General features: G+C 53.6%; 1 protein-coding gene across 1 annotated transcript in view; it reads left to right on the forward strand.

Annotated features, from left to right (window-relative positions):
- The window catches only part of TG (thyroglobulin), a 244,730-nt gene that overhangs the window by 201,590 nt on the left and 22,789 nt on the right, over positions 1 to 20,351 (forward strand). The window contains exons 42-43 of the mRNA XM_040494469.1: positions 5,311 to 5,475; positions 6,509 to 6,676. Coding sequence (XP_040350403.1) covers positions 5,311 to 5,475; positions 6,509 to 6,676 — 333 coding nt within the window. The remainder of the gene's footprint in view (positions 1 to 5,310; positions 5,476 to 6,508; positions 6,677 to 20,351) is intronic.

Below are 20,351 nucleotides of genomic sequence, written 5' to 3' on the forward strand. Positions count from 1 at the left end.
TAGCCATCCCAACCTCTGCCGTCAGAAGTGCGTCTTCGGGAGGCTCCAGTGCCCAGTAGTTTACTGAGAGCCTGCAGAGTGCCGTGCACCATTTTCGGCACCAAAGATGCAAAGACAAATGATTTGGTGGCATTCCTAAAAGGCTCTCTGCAACCCCCTGGGCAAGAGCCTTTCCTGACTCTCCGTCGCTGTCCTATAAGCTATGGTTGACCACCCTCAGAAATTCGTCTCTTGCTTGGGCTGGATTCCTCTCAAATTTACTCCTCATTACGCCTCCATGCAAATGTCCCTTTTCACTCAGGAGAAAAAATAGGCCCATCCCTCTGTCCACCTGTCCATCCATCCATCCATCCATCCATCCGTCCATCCATCTACCCATCCATTTACCCATCCATCCATCTATCCATCTGCCCATTTGTCCATCCATCCATCCGTCTATCCATCCATCCATCCATCCATCCATCCATCCATCCATCCATCCGTCTGTCCATCCATCCATCCACCCATCCATTTACCCATCCATCCATCCATCCACCCATTTGTCCATCTGTCCATCCGTCTGTCCATCCGTCCATCTGTCCATCCGTCCATCCATCTGTCCATCCATCCATTCATCCATCCCCTCACTCATAGTCACTGGCTCACTAACTCAAAACCTACTTATCTGGGTCCCAGGCCCTGTTCTGCGGGTGCCGGGATACTTGGGACCCATTTCCTTTCTTCTCTAGCTCATGTGGTTAATCAGTCCCCTGAACCCATCTGCCATCTGACACCCCTCCCCTAGAGTGGCTGTCTATTTCAAGAAAGTCTGGTGTGTATGTGTGTGTGGTTGTATGTCTGTGTATACCCAAGTGTGTGTCTGTGTGTATAGGTGCGTTTCTGTCCGCGACCGTGTGTGTTCCCGAGTGTGTGTGTGTCTCGTGTGACTATACTGTGAGTGTATCTTTCTGTCTGTGATTGTGTGTATCCATCTGTGTGCTTGGACAGGGGCAGGTCCTGCGTCTGAGATGACTGTAATGGCTGACGGAGGTCAAGGTCCCTTATGATGTTCAGAGGCTGCAGGGAGAAAAAGCACTGGTCAGCGATCGTGGTTTTGCTCTGCACTATTTTAAAAGTTAAAACACACACACACACACACACACACACACACACACACACCCCAAACAGAAACTCATTGCCCTTTAATAGCTAGGTCAGACTTACGTAAGCGTAGGCCCGGGGCCCAGAGGCCAAAGACTTTGCTGCCTCCAAACCCTACAAGGGCTCCTCCAGCCCTCACGGTGCTAACTGCACCATTCACCACGCGGAGGTCACCCACTGTCTTCAGCATGTCCTTAGTGACCCTTAAAGTGTGGCTTGTCATTCCCATTCAGATGAGGAAATCAAGGCCCCCAGATGCCAGTCATTTGCCCTGAGCCACTTCATCAGCAGGTACCAGGGCCGACGTGTGAACCTGATTTCTTCTGCCAGGTTCAGGCGGGACTGACGGCCTGGTCTGCAGACCCTAGGCAGGCCCAGGCGGTGTCCCTGGCTCTGTCCCCAAAGCCCTTGTTCTTTGTGCAGCTCTGCACGCCATGCCCTGCGCCAACCGCATGCTTTAAAGCAAGGGCTGAGCCGGCCGTTGACTTGCTTAACCAGTGATTTTCCATGAAGAAAGACATCTCCTTCAGCAAGATCAATGAGGACGACACACTCGAGGGAGAGGAAAGTTCTCTAAGCCATCACGCAGCATTGCTGTAACCCACGCCTGTAACCGCTTCCTGACAGTATCGGGGGCCCTGGCTTTTTATAGTTGCACACGGTGCTGAAAACATTCGAGGCCCCCACCCTGAGTTCTGTGTCCTCACGGCCTACCTGTGGGCGAAGCTGGGCTCAGCGGCCCCACCTCAGCAGCCAGCAGATTACCAGCTCAATGTGCAACTTAGAACGCAGGACTGTGGGGCTCCTGGGTGGCTCAGTCGGCTGGGCATCTGATTTCGGCTCAGGTCACGATCTCACGGTTTGTGGGTTCGAGCCCTGCGTCGGGCTCTGTGCCGGGAGCTTGAAGCCTGCAGCCTGCTTTGGATTCTGTGTCGCCCCCTCTCTCTCTGCCCCGCCCCCACTCACACTCTGTCTCTCTCTCTGAAAGACAAATGAACATTAAAAAAAAAAAAGAACATGGGTCTTTGACCTTTTATACCTTGAGCATGTGTGTGTGTGTGTGTGTGTGTGTGTGTGTGTGTGTGTTCTCTTAAGACAAATCAGATCCGGTGGCTCTCCAAAAAGCTGGACCCCTCGTCGTTCAAGAGATAAATCTGTGGGCTAAGTCATCTGGACCCTTATGTATTATCACCGTGGTTGCGTTCTGGCTCTGGGCTGCCCGGTTGTTTGACTTTCATGGCTACTTATTCTCACCACGAGCTCAGGCGTTCGGACTCTGTGTGTCACCGATGCTGAAACTCAGAGCAAGCTGCTGGCTGGAGATCAGTGGTGCAGGAAGCTTGCTTTGTGTGTTTCGTAGCAAACCCCACTGATGACAAGAGCCTCTGAGCTTCCCTAAATGGGTTGAGGACAGAAAACCAATGCAGAGGACCCCTCCCTATCTTGAGTGCGGGGACCAAGCAGCCAGCCCCATTCTGAGCGACCCGGAGCTGTCCGAAAGGGCTCCCAGTGACCAGGGTACATTGCTGCCGATAGGATCCACACCCTACAGGCTCTCGTCTCTCTGGGCTGGGGTTGAAATTGGCCTCACCCCTGACTCTGGCCATGAGGTTCCTCCTTGGTCTGGACAACTAAGTAAAGTAGTAATGTCTCCACCTTCCATCAAGAAGCTGCCAGGTGTATGTGAAAGGCTGACCGGGTGGCTGAAGGCTTGGCCACGGAGCCTGACTGCCTGCATTTAGATTCCACGTCCGTCTCCACCCAGTCCTGTGACCCTGACCAAGTCGTTTGCCTCTCTGTTTCCCGCACCCCTCATCCATAAAAGGAGACGATAATATCATCCGCCTCATGCGATGGTTGTGAGGCACCAACTAATATGCGTAAAATGCTGAGGACACGCGAGGAACATTCCATCGCGCACGGGCACACACTCCACCAGGGTTCGCCCTTCTGATTCTTAGACATCTCACCCTCGAGGGGCGCACGTGGTGCCGATACCACCGCGGCCACGTTACTCGGGAGGGAGAGGTGCTGGGTGACTTGTGAAGTCACCATGTGGAGTTGGCAGCAGGCTGGGGACCATGTTCAGCTGCGTCAGACCGAATTTGGCTTCTGAGACGCGGAGCCTCAACCCTCCTGGCAGCCAGAACCAGTCCCGGCCCCCGGCCCTCTCCCCTCCCTCTGGGTGTCTGCCCCACCCAGTGCTGCCCTCAGCTGCCAGCCCTACCCGCGGGATGGCCTGGCCTCATGGCCATGCCTATGCTCTGCCCATGACCTTCAGTCCTGACTGTGAGGCATAGAGACCCCTGGGACCTCCTGGGGGTGGTTCTGGAACACGCTCTGTTATTTCAGGAACTGTGGCCAGCAGGGATCTCCGGAGGATGGGTCTCCTCCCCTCTGGGCATCTCTCTATTGTCTGTTTTACACAAGGGCTAACAGCACCAATGACTCAGGTGCACACGGGCACCTTGCTGTCCAGCTTCCAGAAGGCCTTCCTCTGCACTACTTTATTCATCCTCTCAGAGACCCAGTGACAGCGGCGGCCTCGGTATACCCATTTCTGCATTTCTGCTGATTTTAGTTTCTGACGTTTTAGCCCAGGGTAGGGTCTAGAATGGAAACGTATTCTGTGGAGTCAGCCAGATCAGTGTTGTCTTTACGTTGGAGTGAGAGGGTACGTATGGTTCGACTCAAGAACACAGCATCTTGTTCTGGATATAAAAACACGTGCGGCCTAATGTGGGGGGTGGGGGTTAGAGCACGGCCAAGGCGGGCTGCTTGGACTGGGGTCTTAGCTCTGCCGGTCACCAGCTGCGTGATGTTGGGCAAGATCCTGAACCTTTCTGTGCCTGGACTTCCCCCTCTCTGAGACAGAGGGGTAAATAACCTTTACCTCTGGGGGTTGTGGAGAGGATTTAATCAGTTAATATGTATGAAGTGCTCACAACTCTACCCGAAATTCAGCAAATACTTAGTAAACGTTAGCTATCTTATTAGTTTTTGTTCCCAAGTTCCCGGTTCCTGGTACATATTAGGTGCTCAGTGAATGAGAATTTCCCTTTCCTCTTGGAGCCTCAGTTTGCTAACCTGCAAAATGGGACTGCCAGTCGTACCTACCTCGTATTAGTGTTGCAGAGGTTGCGTGAGACGGGCACACAGAGTTCCCAGGAGGGTTGGTACCTGGCAGGCGGCTGGAGGCAGCCAGTACGTGGCTGGCCCAGGCCCCTCAGTACAGAGCTGGGTCAGGGAACTGGAAACTCTCTGCCTGGGGTCCCGGAGCCTAACGCACTCTGGAGCCCAGCTGCCTGGATCCGCGGGCTGGCTCGGCCCCTGACAGCATTTGTGGCTTTAGGCAAGTTCCTGAATTTCCCTGTTTCTCTGTTTTCATATCTGTGACAAGGGGGACAATAACAGTAGCTAACTTACTAGCTCTTGTGAGGATTCACGAGATAAAGCGGGGGAAGCTCTTAAGAATCGGAGTGCTCGACCGCAGACGAAGGGCCCTGCGGCTGCACCCCAGTCGAGGCACTCAGCCCACCTCTTCCGCCCTGGGCGGATGACCGGTCCCGCCAACCGTCCAGGCAGGGCGGATGGACCTCCTGCCATTGCCACCAGCCGTGTTTCTAGAAGGGAAATGTTCCCAGCAAGCCGGCGTCTGACACATTTGCACTAACTCTGCAGGCACGACTCACTTGTACAGTGACTCCGTTTCCATCACCTTCTAGGTGGGCATCTATTTCAAAGTCTAAGTCCATCTTCCCTGAGCCAGGAAACATCCTATTTAAGGAGACCTGGGAGGTGGGGCAGGGCGTGGCCCCACAGTTCTCTTCGCACAGGACAGTTCTGGTCCTTGTCCCTGTTCAACCACCATTGGCCCTTGGCCTTAATAGACAAATTTACTCAGTGGATCACTCTGTCCAGTGCCTGCACTTCACAGGTGAGGAAACTGAGGCCCCCGGAGACATTTATTCGTGATCACACAGCATGTTGATATGATATTGATCCGTCCTGACCTCCCAAATGCCTGTGGACATCCATGGGAAGGGTCCTGGGGCTTCCAAGTGTGGATGAAAGATACAGAGCCCTGATGTGGCCCTGAGGTCTCGGGCCGAGCTGGGGTGGGAGGGAGACCATCTAGACTACGTGTCCTGAGTCTGCCTTCTCTTCCAGGGTGGCTCCGCGTTGTCCCCAGCTGCTGTCATCAGCCAGGAGAGGGCTCGGCAGCAGGCAGCTGCTTTGGCAGAGGAGGTCGGCTGCCCCCCCCCGTCCATCCAAGACATGGTGTCCTGCCTCCGCCAGAAGCCTGCGAGCGTCCTTAATGACGCCCAGACCAAGGTGGGCACCTGCATGCACATTGGGGAGGGACACTCTCTAATCTTTTACAAGTGGAAAACCAGGCCTAGAAGGGACACCTGACCCACCCAAGGCCACGTGGTAGGTTGATGACCAGTCGGAACTGGAATGCACATTCCTGACCCCAGCACCGTGCCCGGGCCCAGTATGTGATGGACCAAACATGGGCACGGAAGGTGGACAGAACTGGCTGCACACTGGATTTAATCTGTAAGATATAAATACAAAATACAATAGGGGCTTTATACACTGGGAAGATAAAATGAAGTGACACGTGCGAAGGGTCTCACCTGTGCCGGGACCGTGGTGGCACGGTGTCAGGTGACAGCCACACGGATTAAGCACTGTGGTCACAGCTGCAGTGGATCGGGGCCAGCCCATCCTCTTAGATAGGACAGCTGTGCGCTCCCCTTTCCAGACTCAGAAGACCCTGCTTCCAGCCCACAGTCTCGGGCTGTCCCTGACATTGATGAAGGGGACAGTAGCAGGAAACACTATTATCACCTCAGCCAAGGGCTTGATTCCTTCAGCTTTGGGCCCGGACCCACCGACCCGGAGCAGGTCTGACCCCCAGCTCCCCCGGGCGTGGGCTAGTGAGACAGCGGCTAGAGCTGATGAATTTCCCTTTTGGGTCCTGTCTCTGGCCACCGCCCGTCCCTCAGTCGGTGTCCTGCCTCCCTCACACACACCTACGGGCTCAGGCTTGCCCATTCCTCCCTGTGGATCCGTCCTCACCGTGGCACGGAAACCCTGGGCAGCTCCCTGCGGACCAACCATCGCTCAGAGCGATACTTGCCTTCCTGTTGCCTGTGGCCCAGTGTCCTTCCTACCTGTTGTCCTTGTCATTTTCCTCCGATTTCCCCACACGGCCCCGGACTATGGATAGCCAGCGTCAGCGTCCATTATGGTTAAAACCCGACCAAGCGAAGCAATGCAACTGATTCTTCTAGAACCATTTTTTTAAAGAAAGGATAAAATCCATACACATAATGGCCTCCCTTTGCACCCAATGTAGCTCCTGGCCGTGAGTGGCCCTTTCCACTACTGGGGTCCTGTGGTTGATGGCCAGTACCTCCGCGAGGCTCCAGCCAGGGCACTGCAGAGGTCTCCGCGGACAAAGGTCGATCTGCTAATTGGGAGTTCTCAAGATGACGGGCTCATCAACAGAGCGAAAGCCGTGAAGGTAGGCGGGGCAGAGCCTCAGAGGTCCCCTGAGGACTGTGCCCCAGTGACTCTGGTCCTTAAAGCCTGACCGGGGGCCCAGAGTCATTGACTTACTTGCTCATTTACAAACCAATCGCTAAAAACCTGCTGTGGGCACAGGCTGCATAAGGACCGTGGGAGATGGTAATGGGTGGAGTCGTTTTGGACCTAAGACACTTGCAAGGTTGTGAGCAACACAGACGTCTTCGCCTCCACATCCACAAACCCCATCTGTGAGCAAATCGCCACGGGAAGCAGCGAGCAGAGGCTGACCGAGGAGCTTGTGAGCTTCGGGCTTCCAGGCTGTGGGTGCCCTTGCTCCATGAGGGATGCTTGTCCCTCTGAGGGCTGGAGAAGGACAAAAGGGTGCCCTCTGCTATCCTGGCAAGGCAGCCCAAACACCATATGGGTTTTCTTACCTGGGGAAGCTGGGCGGGGTCATACCCTGCACCTGGCAAAGGCCACTTCGTATGGCTGCTTGGAGACACAGCAAAGTGAGAGACAGTTGTGAGGTCTTCCGTCCCTTTTTTTTTTTAAGTTTATTTATTTATTTTGTGAGACAGAGAGTGTGAGCAGGGGAGGGGCAGAGAGAGAGGGAGAGAGAGAGAATCCCAAGTAAGCCCTGCACTGTCAGCACAGAGCCCGATGCGGGGCTCAAACTCACAAACCATGAGATCATGACCTGAGCCGAAACCAGGAGTCAGGCGCTTAACCCACTGAGCCACCCAGGCGCCCCAGTCTTTTGTCTCTTTGAACACTCACTTCCTGCTCTGACCAGGCGCCCTCACCACGAAGTGGCCGGCCCTGAAAGAGGCCGGGTAGGCTCTCCTCTGGCCGGCCTCGTCAAGCCACTCTCGACACACCCTTTAGGCTGCCAAGCCCGGGATGGTGACTGCCGAGTGCAAAAGAAACAGTGAGAAGACACACTCAACACGGGGCACTGTCTGGCTCCATTGAATATGAGGCGGCGTAACTGGAATTTAAAAAAAAAAAAAGTCATTCATGCAGCCTAATGGCGTCCTGCATTGCCTCGGATTGTTCTGTTCCCTCCGGTAATATGTCTCACTTAGGGGAATCTGTCTCACAGCAGTAAAAACACCACTCTGACCTGATATATACATACAAGAGTATTTATCAGGGCGTTAATTATTGTGGCAAAACGTTGGAAGCAACCCAAATGTGCATTAACGGAGCAATGGTGGCCTGAGTTGAGCTGCACACAAACTGTAAACTATGATGCGGGAGGTGGGAGGGACGGACCGGATACATCTCTGCTGACTTGAGAGGTACGTGTGATGTGCCGTTAAGTGGAAAACAAAACATATTGGGGAGCAACGTGAAATTAAGGTAGCGTCCGTATTTTTTTAAAACAGCCAGCCTGTACGCATCTGTAAATATGTAAATGCGCGTAGTTTTATGTTTCTTCCTGAAAGGATTATAGGGTGGAAAGTTCTACCTACAGCAAGCACGAACATTGGCTATCTCAGAAGAGACGGCAGTGTGAACAAGAATATTATGAATTTAATATTACTTGGGGCCCCTGGGGGACTCAGTCGGTTCAGCGTCCGAGATTTCAGCTCAGGTCATGAGTTTGTCTCGTGGTTCGTGAGTTCAAGCCCACTTCGGGCTCTGTGCTGGCAGTGTGGAGGCTGCTTGGAATTCTCCTCTGCCTCTCTCTCTGCCCCTCCCCTGCTCTCTCTCTCTCTTTCTCTGTATCAAAAGATATAAACATTAAAAAATTTTTAAATAATACTAATATTACTAAACACATATGCATATATTGTATATATATGCATACATGCTACATATAACGTGAATAATATGTGTATATAGAGGTATGTGTGTAGATGGAGAGAGTAGTGTGTGTGTGTGTGTGTGTGTGTGTAGAACTTAGTCACTATTAGCTTCTGTCCAGTTGAGAAAGAACTTGTACATTTCTGATCCATTTCTGCGTCCATTTCTACATCTTTCTGCCGATCACCCGCGTATAACAAGGCCCTTATTTCAAGGGGCTGCAACTTAATTATTGAACCAGACTAACGCTCAGGAAGCCCTGACAAGATGCCCCTTCTCCACCACTGGCCCCAGCCTTTCTTCTCTCAAGTTGTGGGTCTTTGGATGACTTCTGATCTAGCCCCTCGTTAGTTCAAAAGTAGTAAATGGAATCATTTTAGTAGAAATTATTCACAGGTGTGCTCCTGTACTAATATGCGGCATTGCTACAAAAGATTCGTGGAAACGTAACAAATTTAAAGCATGGGAAAGAGATGAGTGTTTTTAGATTCGTGCTGCGCCATCGGCGTGCACCGCGCTGGAGACGATGCCCTGTGGCATGGGCACAGTGGACAGAAATGGCCACTGGCCTGGCCCCTTTTCCATGCAACCCCTCATTTTATGTTGCCCTGCGGGGATGTGGGAATCTTTGTGCTGGAGAGACAATATGCACACAGCTCTGATTCTTTGGACTGCGTGCTGACAATTTATGCCAGCCATCTCTGACTTTAGAGAGAGGAAGGGCTACTTTTATACTCCCAGGAGCCTGGGGATCACCCTAGATAGGGGGGTGCAGGTCCTGGGACCCCTCCACTCGGAGTGGAAAAGTCTCCACGACCCGGGGGCTGCGGGCTCTTAAGAATTTGGGGCTGTGGTGGCCCAGAGGGCAGCCCTGATCTGTGTTACCTGATTATGCCAGCCCATTGTAAGAGGGTTATGTGGCCACGTGGCCACCTTGGTCTTCCCTGGTCCTCTCTTGTAGCATGTTGGAGAGTTTCCCAGCTCTTTCCTGAAAATCTGAGCCCCCCACCCACCCAGCCAGGAGCCTGGATCCAGAGGGCTGGGGTCCCTCCTCAACAATGCATTTTCCATCCTCTCATTGACTTTCCCTCTGAGGCTTTCAAGAAGATGTTTCCTGGGCGCACGCCCAAAGAAAGGTTGTGTCTGCTGACAGGAGCTCACTGCCCAGACCAGGACATGGCTGGCAAAGTGTGCCCTCGAGCCCGGGCACCAGAATAGGGAAGGCGCTCCGAGGGCATGGCGGAGCAGCGGCCGGCCCTGTTCCACGGCTGTTATCCAAATCCCCGTCCTGGGCCAGTGCCGCCCTGGGCACATTTACTCCTGGTTAGAGCCTCCCTCTCTTACTTCCCTTCTCCGATCATTCTCCTCTGAACATGTGCTAGCGCAGCCCCTGATCTTGTGATCTTGTGAGCCTGGTCCTGCCGGGAACCCATCGGGTGCTGATGCGGGGAACCGAGAGGGAGCAGGACATAGTGACAGTCGGAGTTGAAGCTGGCATCTCTCTTCCGATGCCATTAGGTGCTGCTGTCTCCTGAACGTGTGCCTCCAGCCCTGCCTTACACCCCCAGCCTGGGCTTCTCCCTGGGGCCCTAGACTGGTTTGGCTCACAGTCTATTTGCCATCGTCACTTACACGTCTTACAACTCCCAGCTCCTAACACACCCAGAAGCAGCTGCCGACTCGCCTGCGTCCCGCCCCAACGTGCATGTTCTCCTGCTGAATTCATCTCACTGAACAGCGATCCTGCTTCTGTGTGCCGGGCTGCAGGCTAAAGGTCGCCTTCACTCGGCTCTCCTCCACCCTGCCAGCATTCTGTCCGCAAATCTGGTTGGCTCTATCTTCCAAGTGCGTCCAGGATCCAGCCACCTCTCACTGTCTCTTCTGCCACCACCCTGAGCCATGCCACCAGCCTTCTCCAGGACTTTCGTAACAGCCCCCAACCGGCTCCCTGCACCCCCTGCGGTCTATGAGGACCACAGTGGCCAGAGCTATCCCTTCACACTAGGTCCGATCCTGTCACCCCCACCTCCTACTCAAAGCCCTCCGGTGGCCTCAGCTCCTGCAGAGGAAGTCATAGTCCTTGAAAGACCACTACCCGATGCAGACCCCTATTCACTCTGTGACCCCACCTCCTGCTACCCGCCTTACTCTCTCCGCTTAATCCCAACTGACGGCTTTGGTGTTCCCCAGCTATGCCAAGCATGCTCCCATCTTAGTGTTTTGACACTGGCTGTTCCCTCTTCCAGAAGGTTCTCCAGATAACTCATCGCCTCACCTCCTTCAGGGTCTGCTTCTTCAGAGAACTTGCTTGACCCCTCAGGTGGAAAGGGCAGCCGTATCCCTAACATTCTCTCTCTCTTCCTTATCCTGCCCCCCCCCGCCCCATCTTCTGCATTCACACCCCTTGATGTGTTAAATATTTGTTTATCTACTGTATTTCTTCCTCAACTAGACTGCGAGGCCCACGAGCACTGAGACTTTATCTGTTTTGCTTTCTGCTTTATCTCCAGTGCCTAGGAAAGTGGTACACAGTAAGGGCTCAACGACTCTTGATTAGATCGAAAGGACACCAGTGGGGAGACCCCACTGTGTGCCAGAATCTAACCTAGGAGCCTTCAAGGAAATAGTTCATCCTAAAACAACCCTATGAAGCAGGGTTTATCATCCATTATCTATTATTTATTCAGACAAGAAAGCAGCTCAGAGAGAGCAGAACTCAAATCCAGATCTAACTCCAGAGTCGTCCTCTTCCTGTTCCAGCCGGGAAAAGCCGGGTCTTCCCTCCAAGGGCTTCTCACCGGCCGAGGGTGGTGGGTAGTCGTGTGCACACAAACACAGCTGGCACCAGGGCTGTGAGGTGCAGACGGCTTTGCACTTTCACCTGCCCACGAACTGGTATTTTACACCATTTCGTCGAGGAAGTGGCTTCCAGAGATCATCACATGAGTCATGGGCAAAGCCGGGTCTCCACTGCAGATCCTCTGGCTCCCAATGGGGTGCTTTGCTCACCACCCCACGTGTGCTAAACCCAGGGACGGCGAGTGCATCGGCACCCCCTGTATGCCCTCCCAGACACCATCGGAGCCCCGAGGAGTCCTCGGAAGCCTGGCCAACACAGGACTGCAGCACTAGTGTGGACACACGAGTGGGAACCTGGCCACCAGCTGCCCTTTCTACACAGTATTGAAACACCCTGCCCGTGAGCGCCCCTGTGTTGCCTTCCCTCGTGACCCTCATTCAGATTGGGTTTGTAGGTTTCTCCATTTCCCCCCCCCCCCCAGAAGGTTCCATGGTACCTGGGACCAGCTATCCCAGGATGGCACATTCCAGAGGGCCTCAATCTCAGTGATTCCTTCTCCTGAATCCTTTCGAGTCAGCCCCGCTTCTCCCGCCCATCTGTGCTGAGAAGCAGAATGCTGCAGAAAACCACCACAGCCCTAGAGCAGGTGTCCAGCGCATTTCCCCAACACAGAGATCCGTTTGTTTCTGTCGTGCGACACTCAGAGAGGTCACCTACTATGTGCCAGATGCTGTGCTGGGTATTTGGAGCATAAACACGCATTAAATCCCTGCCCTCAAGGAGCTCGCAGTCAGGTAAGGAGACAGAAAATGAGCAAAAGTGAATGATTAAAATACAGTTTGATACCTACTCTATGGAGAGGGGACAAGGGGGTTGCTGGACCCACAGTGGCATCTCCAGCAAGAGTATCACAATGACGAAGGAACTGACCGGGACCCCATCCCCCAGGCCAGCTGTCAGCGGGCGGGGGGAGCATCCTGGATGTCCACAGAATATAAGCAGGAGCATTCGGGTCCCCCAGAACCTGAGCCGCGGGTTCCCCATCCGTAGAATTGGGAGATTATTACTCAAGACCCTCATTAAGTTATTGAATGAAACCATATATGCAGCCGTGTCTGGCAAATAGTATGTGCTCGATAAACATTAGTTTTGCCCTGAATTCTTCAGCTGTATTACCGTGATTAGTGCCCAAAGCTCTTGTCCCCGATGCAGAGAATTATCCAGGGAAAGCAAGGATACAAAGGACGTCCAGCCACTGACTCACCTCGCCTGACCCAAGCCGGTTTTCCAAACCGTGGCAGACGCACACACACGCTTTTTCCTCATGCCAACCCTGCATTCATACCATCCAGAGCCCAACCCACAAACACACACCGTCCGGCTTCCCAGGGGAAGTCACAGGAGTGGTAGGCGTCCCTCCCGCCCCAAATGAGCCCCTGGACCCACCCATCACTTCAGCAGAGACCCACCAAATCCCGCAGACCAAGGAGGGTGGGTGGGCAGGGCTTCCAGCAAGTCTGTGTGAGAATCCTCACCCACCTACCACCCCAGGCCAGCTACGGTCCACACAGCGTCCCAGTGACACGAGCAAAGTTAACAACGTACCCGTGGAGCATCACGGCTGCCTGAGATGCCTGGAAAGGCTCCGCTCTCCGAGAATGATCTTATTTTCTGAAGTAGCAGCTTTCTGTTGAAATTCATCAGCCGCTGTGGTAGGGATTTTTCCCTTCTTTTCTCTCTTTCTCTCTCTGTGTCTCTCTCTAACTGGTGAAATTGACAGTCTGCCTACATTAGCCGGGCATTAATTTGCATGATCAAAAGCAGATTTGTTCCAAGATGCACTGTTCTGCCTTCCCCTCCAAGCACAAGCATCTCCAAGGAAGGCGAGAAAAATCCGAAACAGCGCCGCCACCGTGCCCCGAGCTTGGGCAGGAGCTGGCCCCGTCCAGGAGCAGGTGGAGTGGGGGCCCTTTGGGGGAGTGGGGAGGGGAAGGCAGCCCGTCTGAGAGTTGGAAGCAGCACCTGGCAGCCCGAGGCGCTGGCACCAGCCCCAGCACAGGAACATCAAGCCTTTGGTGACAGATTATAGCAGGGGGAGCATTCAAGAGTCCCAACGTGTGCACACCATTTCCAGTAAGAGGCCCTCGGGCAGGTGGGTGTTAGGGTCTGGACTCGGCATGGCGGGGGGCCCCGTGGAGAGCCGATGACTGGAATCAGAAAAATGGGTCTCGATTCTTGGTTGCGGTCATGCAATTCAGGCAAGTTGCTTAGCCAGCCTGAGCTGCGCTGTCTTTATCCTTCAGTGGGAGCAGTGAGAGCAGCCCTGCCTGCCTCCTGCAGTGCGATCAGGGGGGGCTTCTAGGCAGAGGAGACAGCTCCCAACACCAGGGAGCCCTGTTCGGGTTTTGGGCTCCGGACCGCCCTGCAGCACCGTAAGCCCTCCGCTGCGGTGCCGCAGCCCCCAGGCTCACACAGGGCGCCTTGTCTGAGTGTCCTGAAACCCTGCCAGGTGGGATTACCAGGCTCGGCTCAGAGAAAAGCTGGAGATCGGCGGGGTTGGCTTGTCCCCCATGAAAGAGTAAAAATACTTTATGATCGCATTAGTGAAGATGAACGTGAGCCATGCTGGATTCATTATTACAAACTCATTATTATTACATTTCTTTCTTTCTTCTGGTCTTAAACTGAAAGGAACATTTTTTTTTTTTCCATAGGCCCCTAAAGTTACGGTGGGTGGGCCCTGGGCACTAGGCCTGCTCTGCCTGATGGAGAAGTTGGCTCCTTGTCCCTTAACATCCACAGCACGTGGAAGAGGCGGGAACGCCCCTGCATGAATTCATGCACACGTCCAATGTATGCTTATTAAGGGGCTCTCTTCTAGGCCCTGGGGGAAAGGCGGCGTCACCCCAACAGATAAAGCTCTCAGCTTGTAGAGTTCACGTTCCGGGCAGAGACACAGACAATGATGGCTGAGCAAATACATTAAGAATTTCAGATCTTAAGGCGCCTGGGGTGGTTCAGTCGGTTGTCTGGCTCTTGATTTCAACTCAGGTCATGATCCCAGGGTCGTGGGATTGAGCCCCACCTCAGGCTCCATGCTGAGTTGGAGCCTGCTTAAGGTTCTCTCTCTGTCTCCCTCTGCCCCTTTCCCCCACTCATGCTCTCTTTCTCTTTCTCTCTAAAATAAAAAAAATACATGTATTTAAAAGAATTTCATATCTTGAAAAGTGCTGAAGAGAATAGAAACATGAATCCAAGGTACCTTGGCAGGGAGGACTGAGACCTGAATGATGAGATGGGGCCAGCTCTGGGGACAGCTGGGTGAAGAGTTAGTGCAAAGGCCCTGTGGCAGAGATCTGGGGGACATAGAAGGCTGGAGGGCTAGGATCTCCCTCTGTGGATCACAGAGGGAGGGGCAGCAGCAGAAGTTGGATATGTTGGAGGTGACCCATTAGATGAGATCTTGTAGGTATCAGGAGAGTGATTCTGTTCTACTTTCAGTGGAAGGTCACTGGAAGGTTGTTTTTTTTTTTTTTTTAATTTTTATTTATCTTAGAGAGAGAGAGAGAGTGAGAGAGTGAGCGGGGGAAGGGCAGAGAGAGAGAGAGGGAGACACAGAATCCGAAGCAGGCTGACAGCTCAGAGACAAATGTGGGGCTCAGACTTACAGACCACGAGATCATGACCTGAGCCAAAGTCGGACGCTCAACCCACTGAGCCACCCAGGCGCCCCTGGAACGTTTTAAGCTAGGGAGTGGTTATATTGATTTATTTTCTTTTAAAAGAACATTCTGGCAACTCTAATGAAAACGGACTATGGAGAGGGAACAAAGTAGAGACCAGATCGGCCTGGGTTAGGAAGTCCAGGAAGCAAGCTAATAAGTCAAATGGGAATGGCAGGCATGGCAACGATGAGAAATAACCAGGTTTGGGATAAACCTTGGATTGGCAGTTGGGCATACACAGGGAGTTCAGGCGAGAGGTCAGAGCTGTAGATACAGGTTTGGAAGGAAACCAGGAAAATTTGATGTCACAAAAGCCAAGAAAAGCGTGTTTCTGAAAGGAAGGTCAAGGGTCGATGTCATTGAGCGGAGGTCAGAGGTCGGGCTGCTGGACGGGACAGGACTTGGGTCCCCAGGGACATGGATGGGGGCCATCCCGGGGGGTGAGGGGAAGGGATTGCTGACTGGATCTGGGAGCGTAGCGGGTGAGGACGTGACCACAGTGCCTCCCACGCCTTCTGCACCAGGATGCAAACCCTTAACCAGTTTTCATGGGGTGGTTTGCTCACTGATGAGTTGCCTCCCCAGCTTTACCAGTTCTGTTGCGTGGCAAGAACCGTGCCGTGTTCATTTGGATCCTCCGCTGCTGGCCCAGGAGGCCTTGAGTTTATATCCATTAAATGAGCAAAGGAATATCTGTCTCCGTCTACCTGCGAGCTCTAGAGAATTCTGGTGGGGGAGGGGGCATCCATTAATTCATGCCTCTATCCCTGCAGACTTGCAAGAATCAGGTGACCTCTGACAGACTGCCTGTTTTTCCTTTGGAAATTCTATTCTGGGTCTCTTCTTCTCAAACCTATGATGCCATAACCATGCTGCATGACTCCAAGAGTAACCAGTGTACCAAAATTAATTAAGGACCTTCTGTGTACCCTTCTCCCCGAATCCCCACCTGCCACAGATAGTGTTGGTGTTTCTGCTCCAGGATGGGGTAGAAGCTGATGAGGGAATGAGCAAAGATAGGGCAGGAGGAGTGGACAGGACAGTGGTTAAGACGTACTAGGATTGGGGTGCAGTGACATGTTGGGGGAGGGGAGAGTAAAGGGGGGTCAGCTAGCGTGTCGCTTTTCAGCTGCTGGTCTTGGTGATTGAGGACAGGAAAAGCACAGGGAAAGGGTCTGGAGGTAAGGAAGAACATGTGTAGACAATGGAGTTAAACTGTGCTCACACAGAGCTCCAGGGACCCGAGAGATTCCCAGGAGGTGGGAGATACTTGGATATGCGGGGCTGGAGAGAGAGTTAGGAACCATTAACCTACCGGTCATTATCAAAGCAAAGGGAAGAACCAGCGCTGCCTCTCAGCCTGCCTGGACGGAAGGGGAAGGGAACAGGGCAGGGATGGCAGCTGGGGGACCTCAGCAAGTGGAAGCGGGCAGGACAGCAGAAGTGTTCCAGAAAGGAGCCTGGAGCAGAGCGGTTTCCGGAAACGGAGACAGGAGGATCCCTGAGTGGAGGAGGGAAGAGAACCAGGACGGCAATTGTGAACGACGGCAGCGTTGGCCCGGGTGGGTCGAGGGGCACCATCAGTGGCCCTGGAGACGGTGGCCCGGTGGGGACAGGGCAGGAGCCAGATGGCTGTGGGGTAAGGACTAAAGGGACTCTCCTGCTGAGTGTGCGCCCCGGGGGCAGGGCATACAGACAGAGACCATCCTTGGCAGGGACGTCCGTCGGCATTTAGCCCTCGGTGGGGGTGGAGTCGTGGAGAGCTACACCTTGAAGGTCCTACGAGAGGGGATTTGCCCGGTGACGCCACCGAAGAAGTGGAGGAGGGCATCCCGGGGGCCCTGGGCAGCGAGGCCCCAGCCCCAGAGGAAGGAGGTGTTGCCTGGTCCAAGAAGAGGGGCGGGATTCAGGGAGGGCTCCAGACGGCCATCTCTCTCCGCATCAGAGCCCCGGAGGGTGTGGGGAGATCTCTGAAGATCACCATGGGGTTTGCAGCCGCATCAAGGGATTGGCGTGGCAGGAGAAGGGGCCAGTAGGAAGCAGTGGCTAGTGAGCTCCTTACTGGCCCAGAGAACAGGGGGCTCCGACTCAAAGGCCCCTGGCAGCTGGCTGTTCTGCCTCTCCCGGACACGGACCCCCGTCCCTGGCGGGCGGCACCTGCAAACTGCAACGGAGGGCCCTTCTCCCGGCCCCTCCTGAAGCAACAGCAGGTGGGGCCACACCAGCCGCTCCGCCCTCCATTCCCTCCCTCTGTCTCATCTCTGGCTCCCCTGCCCTCATCCCCTGCACTGGCCACACTGGCCTCCGCTCCTGCCCGCTCGGCTGCTCACACCCTCACCCTCCCCCCCCCCCCCCCCAAGTCTCGGCTCCGCTGGCCTGAGGCCCACCCCGATGATCCGATTTGCAATTTCAGCCCTCGCCGTCCGGGACCACCACCCCCTTTCCTGCCCTGCTGGCCTCGTCTGTGTCATATCCTTTTCACCGCCGAACTTTCTGTATTACAAAACCTGTCATGTACCCATCAGGCTCTCCAGCTCAACTGGAAGCCCCCAGAGGGCAGAGAATTTATCTTGTGTTGTTCCCTGATGCATCCCAAACGCTCCTGGCAGGTGCAGGCACTGGGTAGAAATTTGTTGCAGGAATAGTGGATCGAAGGTAAAGGCCCTGCAGCAAAGCAGGTTGACGTCTGTCAACCCTGGAGTGAACATAAGGACATTTATTTTCAGTGATTTACTGGCTAGAGGAGAGAGAGAAGGGATATGTGCTGTCACTTGCGTGTCAGCCGCTTGGTAATCATTCATTCATTTGATTCTAGCATCAGCCCCAGGCCCAGAGAGGAATATTCACTGAGCAGATTTATTAACGGCAGGAAATCTTCCGAGGTCCACACCAGAGCCAGGTTCGAACCCGCGCCTCTCAAACACAGACCCCGTGCTCTGGGGGCTAGGCCACGAGGCATTCCGGACCCTGGGAAGCCCTTCACGGTCTCAGAAGTTTCCTAACAGGTTGGAACTTTTCTGTAGGACATATTAACGGCAGTCCTTTCAACACACACACACACACACACACACACACACACACACACACGGAGGACGATGAGCCAGCTCTTGATGGCCCTTAACAGGGCCCAGCCCCTAGCAAACCCGCTTCGGAGGCGGATTGCGCCTGTAATTACAGCTTGTGCAAGTCGGTGCTGGGAGTCACGTGGTGGCCCCCATCCCTCCTGCTGACTCTCTAATTAAACTAGAAACAGCATCTGTGCTTCGGTCCCGGCCAAGAATGAAGAGATGTGGCTCTTGCTGGAAACGGGCCCCTTCGCAGTCCCGCGTGGTCCCAGGGGGCCGGGAGGCCACACGCCATCCGTCTGGAGAATATGACCGGCCAACAAGGCCACGCCCCGGCTAGTCTCAGCCGCCGGCTCAGATCCCCTAAAAATATGAAAGCAATCACGGTCTCCTGGGCGCACAAACCAGGCCCGTCCCTCCGGCTTCCTAGCTGGGGAGCTGTTTAGACTCTTGTATGTCAGAGGCACTTCTTCCAGCACGACCAGGGCTTGGTGGTCTGCCACTCTTAAAAGCCGCCTCGTCGTGGAAATCGTTTCCAAAGAGCTCGTGAAGGGGCCGTGCCCTTTAGATGGGGCCAGTCATTCGGCAGCAGGGAAGAGGGGTTGCCGACGGGACCGGCATCGATGTAGCCTCTAAGACATGGGCATCCCTGACCCATCTGGGCGGGACGCAAGGCTGAGTCTACAAACATCTAGCAATAATAGCACACGCTATGCTGAGAAGTGTGGAGGTATCATCTCGTGTAACCGCATGACCGTTTCATGAAGAGGGTAATATCGCTGTGCCCACTTTGCAGAGGAGGAAACAAAGGCACGGGGAGATTAAGTAACTTGCCCAAGGTAAGACAGCTGCTAAGTGGCAGGGCTAGCATCCAAGCTCAGGCCTCTCCAACTCTGGGAATTTGAACCCAGGAGGTCGGACTCTGGTGTCTATTTGGAGCTTCGAGCCTGTATTATCTCCACAGAGGCCGGTATCTTCACAAACCGTGTTTCCGACACATTTACCGAGAACCCACAACTAGGTGCCATGCTGAACACTGTGGGCCCCTTGTGCTGCATGGTAGTTCTGGAGCAGCTGACAAGCAAACACTACCAGCATCCGGGGATTGAGCACAGCATCACGAGGGGATGCAGAGCCCCTGCCCTAGCCTGGAAACAGGTCAATAGTACTCTCCTCTGTTGACAGTGTGCCCAGAACTGTGCTAAGCCGCCCTTTCTATGCACGTCGTGTTGCAATCTGGCAACGATTCCACACGATTTTCCAATGCACGTGGTGATTTTGATACGTCGGTGAAATATGCATGTTAAATGTTTGGCAATAATGGGAGATACGCGCGTGGGTACTGGTATTTCTGTCATAAAATACTCCAAAAACTCAGAAAAGGGCAGAGAATAATATAATGCAGTTTCTCCCCTGAACTGCTAGTAGGTTATGAAGTCAGTTAAAGAGATTGCAGGCAAGATTTTGAGCAGACTAGGTTAGACTAGAATAGAATGGAATGGAAATGATCAGGTCTGTCATATATGGTAAGAGCCAGGAGCATGAGGGTCCTTCATGAACATTATTTCTGGCCTGTGTGTGTGTATGCATGTGTTCTGGTGGATGAAATGTCTTTCTTACTATAGATTATGGTCAAAAATACTTGAGCACCTGGGTGGCTTAGCTGGTTAAGCGTCCAACTCTTGATTTCAGCTCGGGTCCTGATCTCAGTCATGGGATTGAGCCCCGTGTCAGGCTCTGTGCTGAGTGGAACCTCCTTGGAATTCTCTCTCTGTCTCTCTGTCTGCCTCTCCCCTTCTCTCTCTCTCAAAATAAATAAATAAGTAAATAAATATTTTTGAAAAATACTTGAAAGTCATTGATATAATGAATACTCTTATATTCTCTATTCATTAAAAAAAATTTTTTTTAACATTTATTCATTTTTGAGAGACTGAGAGAGACAGAGCAGGAGTGGGGGAGGAGCAGAGAGAGAAGGAGACCCAGAATCCAAAGCAGGCTCCAGGCTCTGAGCTGTCAGCACAGAGCTCGACTCGGGGCCCTGAACTCACGAACTGCGAGATCATGACCTGAGCTGAAGTCAGATGCTTAACCGACGGAGCCACCCGGGCGCCCCTTCACTCTTCATTTTAACAGATATTAATATTTTGCCATGTCTGCTTCAGATCTTCTCCCAAGAACCACACATTATAGATAGAATTAAAAGGACGCTGTCCTTGAATGCCTCTCTGCTCTCTATCCCTCACCTCCCCTGAACGGATAGACATGGCC

The sequence above is a fragment of the Herpailurus yagouaroundi genome, unplaced genomic scaffold (genome assembly GCF_014898765.1).
Source record: "Herpailurus yagouaroundi ecotype Mexico unplaced genomic scaffold, PumYag 186, whole genome shotgun sequence".
Taxonomy (NCBI): Eukaryota; Metazoa; Chordata; class Mammalia; order Carnivora; family Felidae; genus Herpailurus; species Herpailurus yagouaroundi.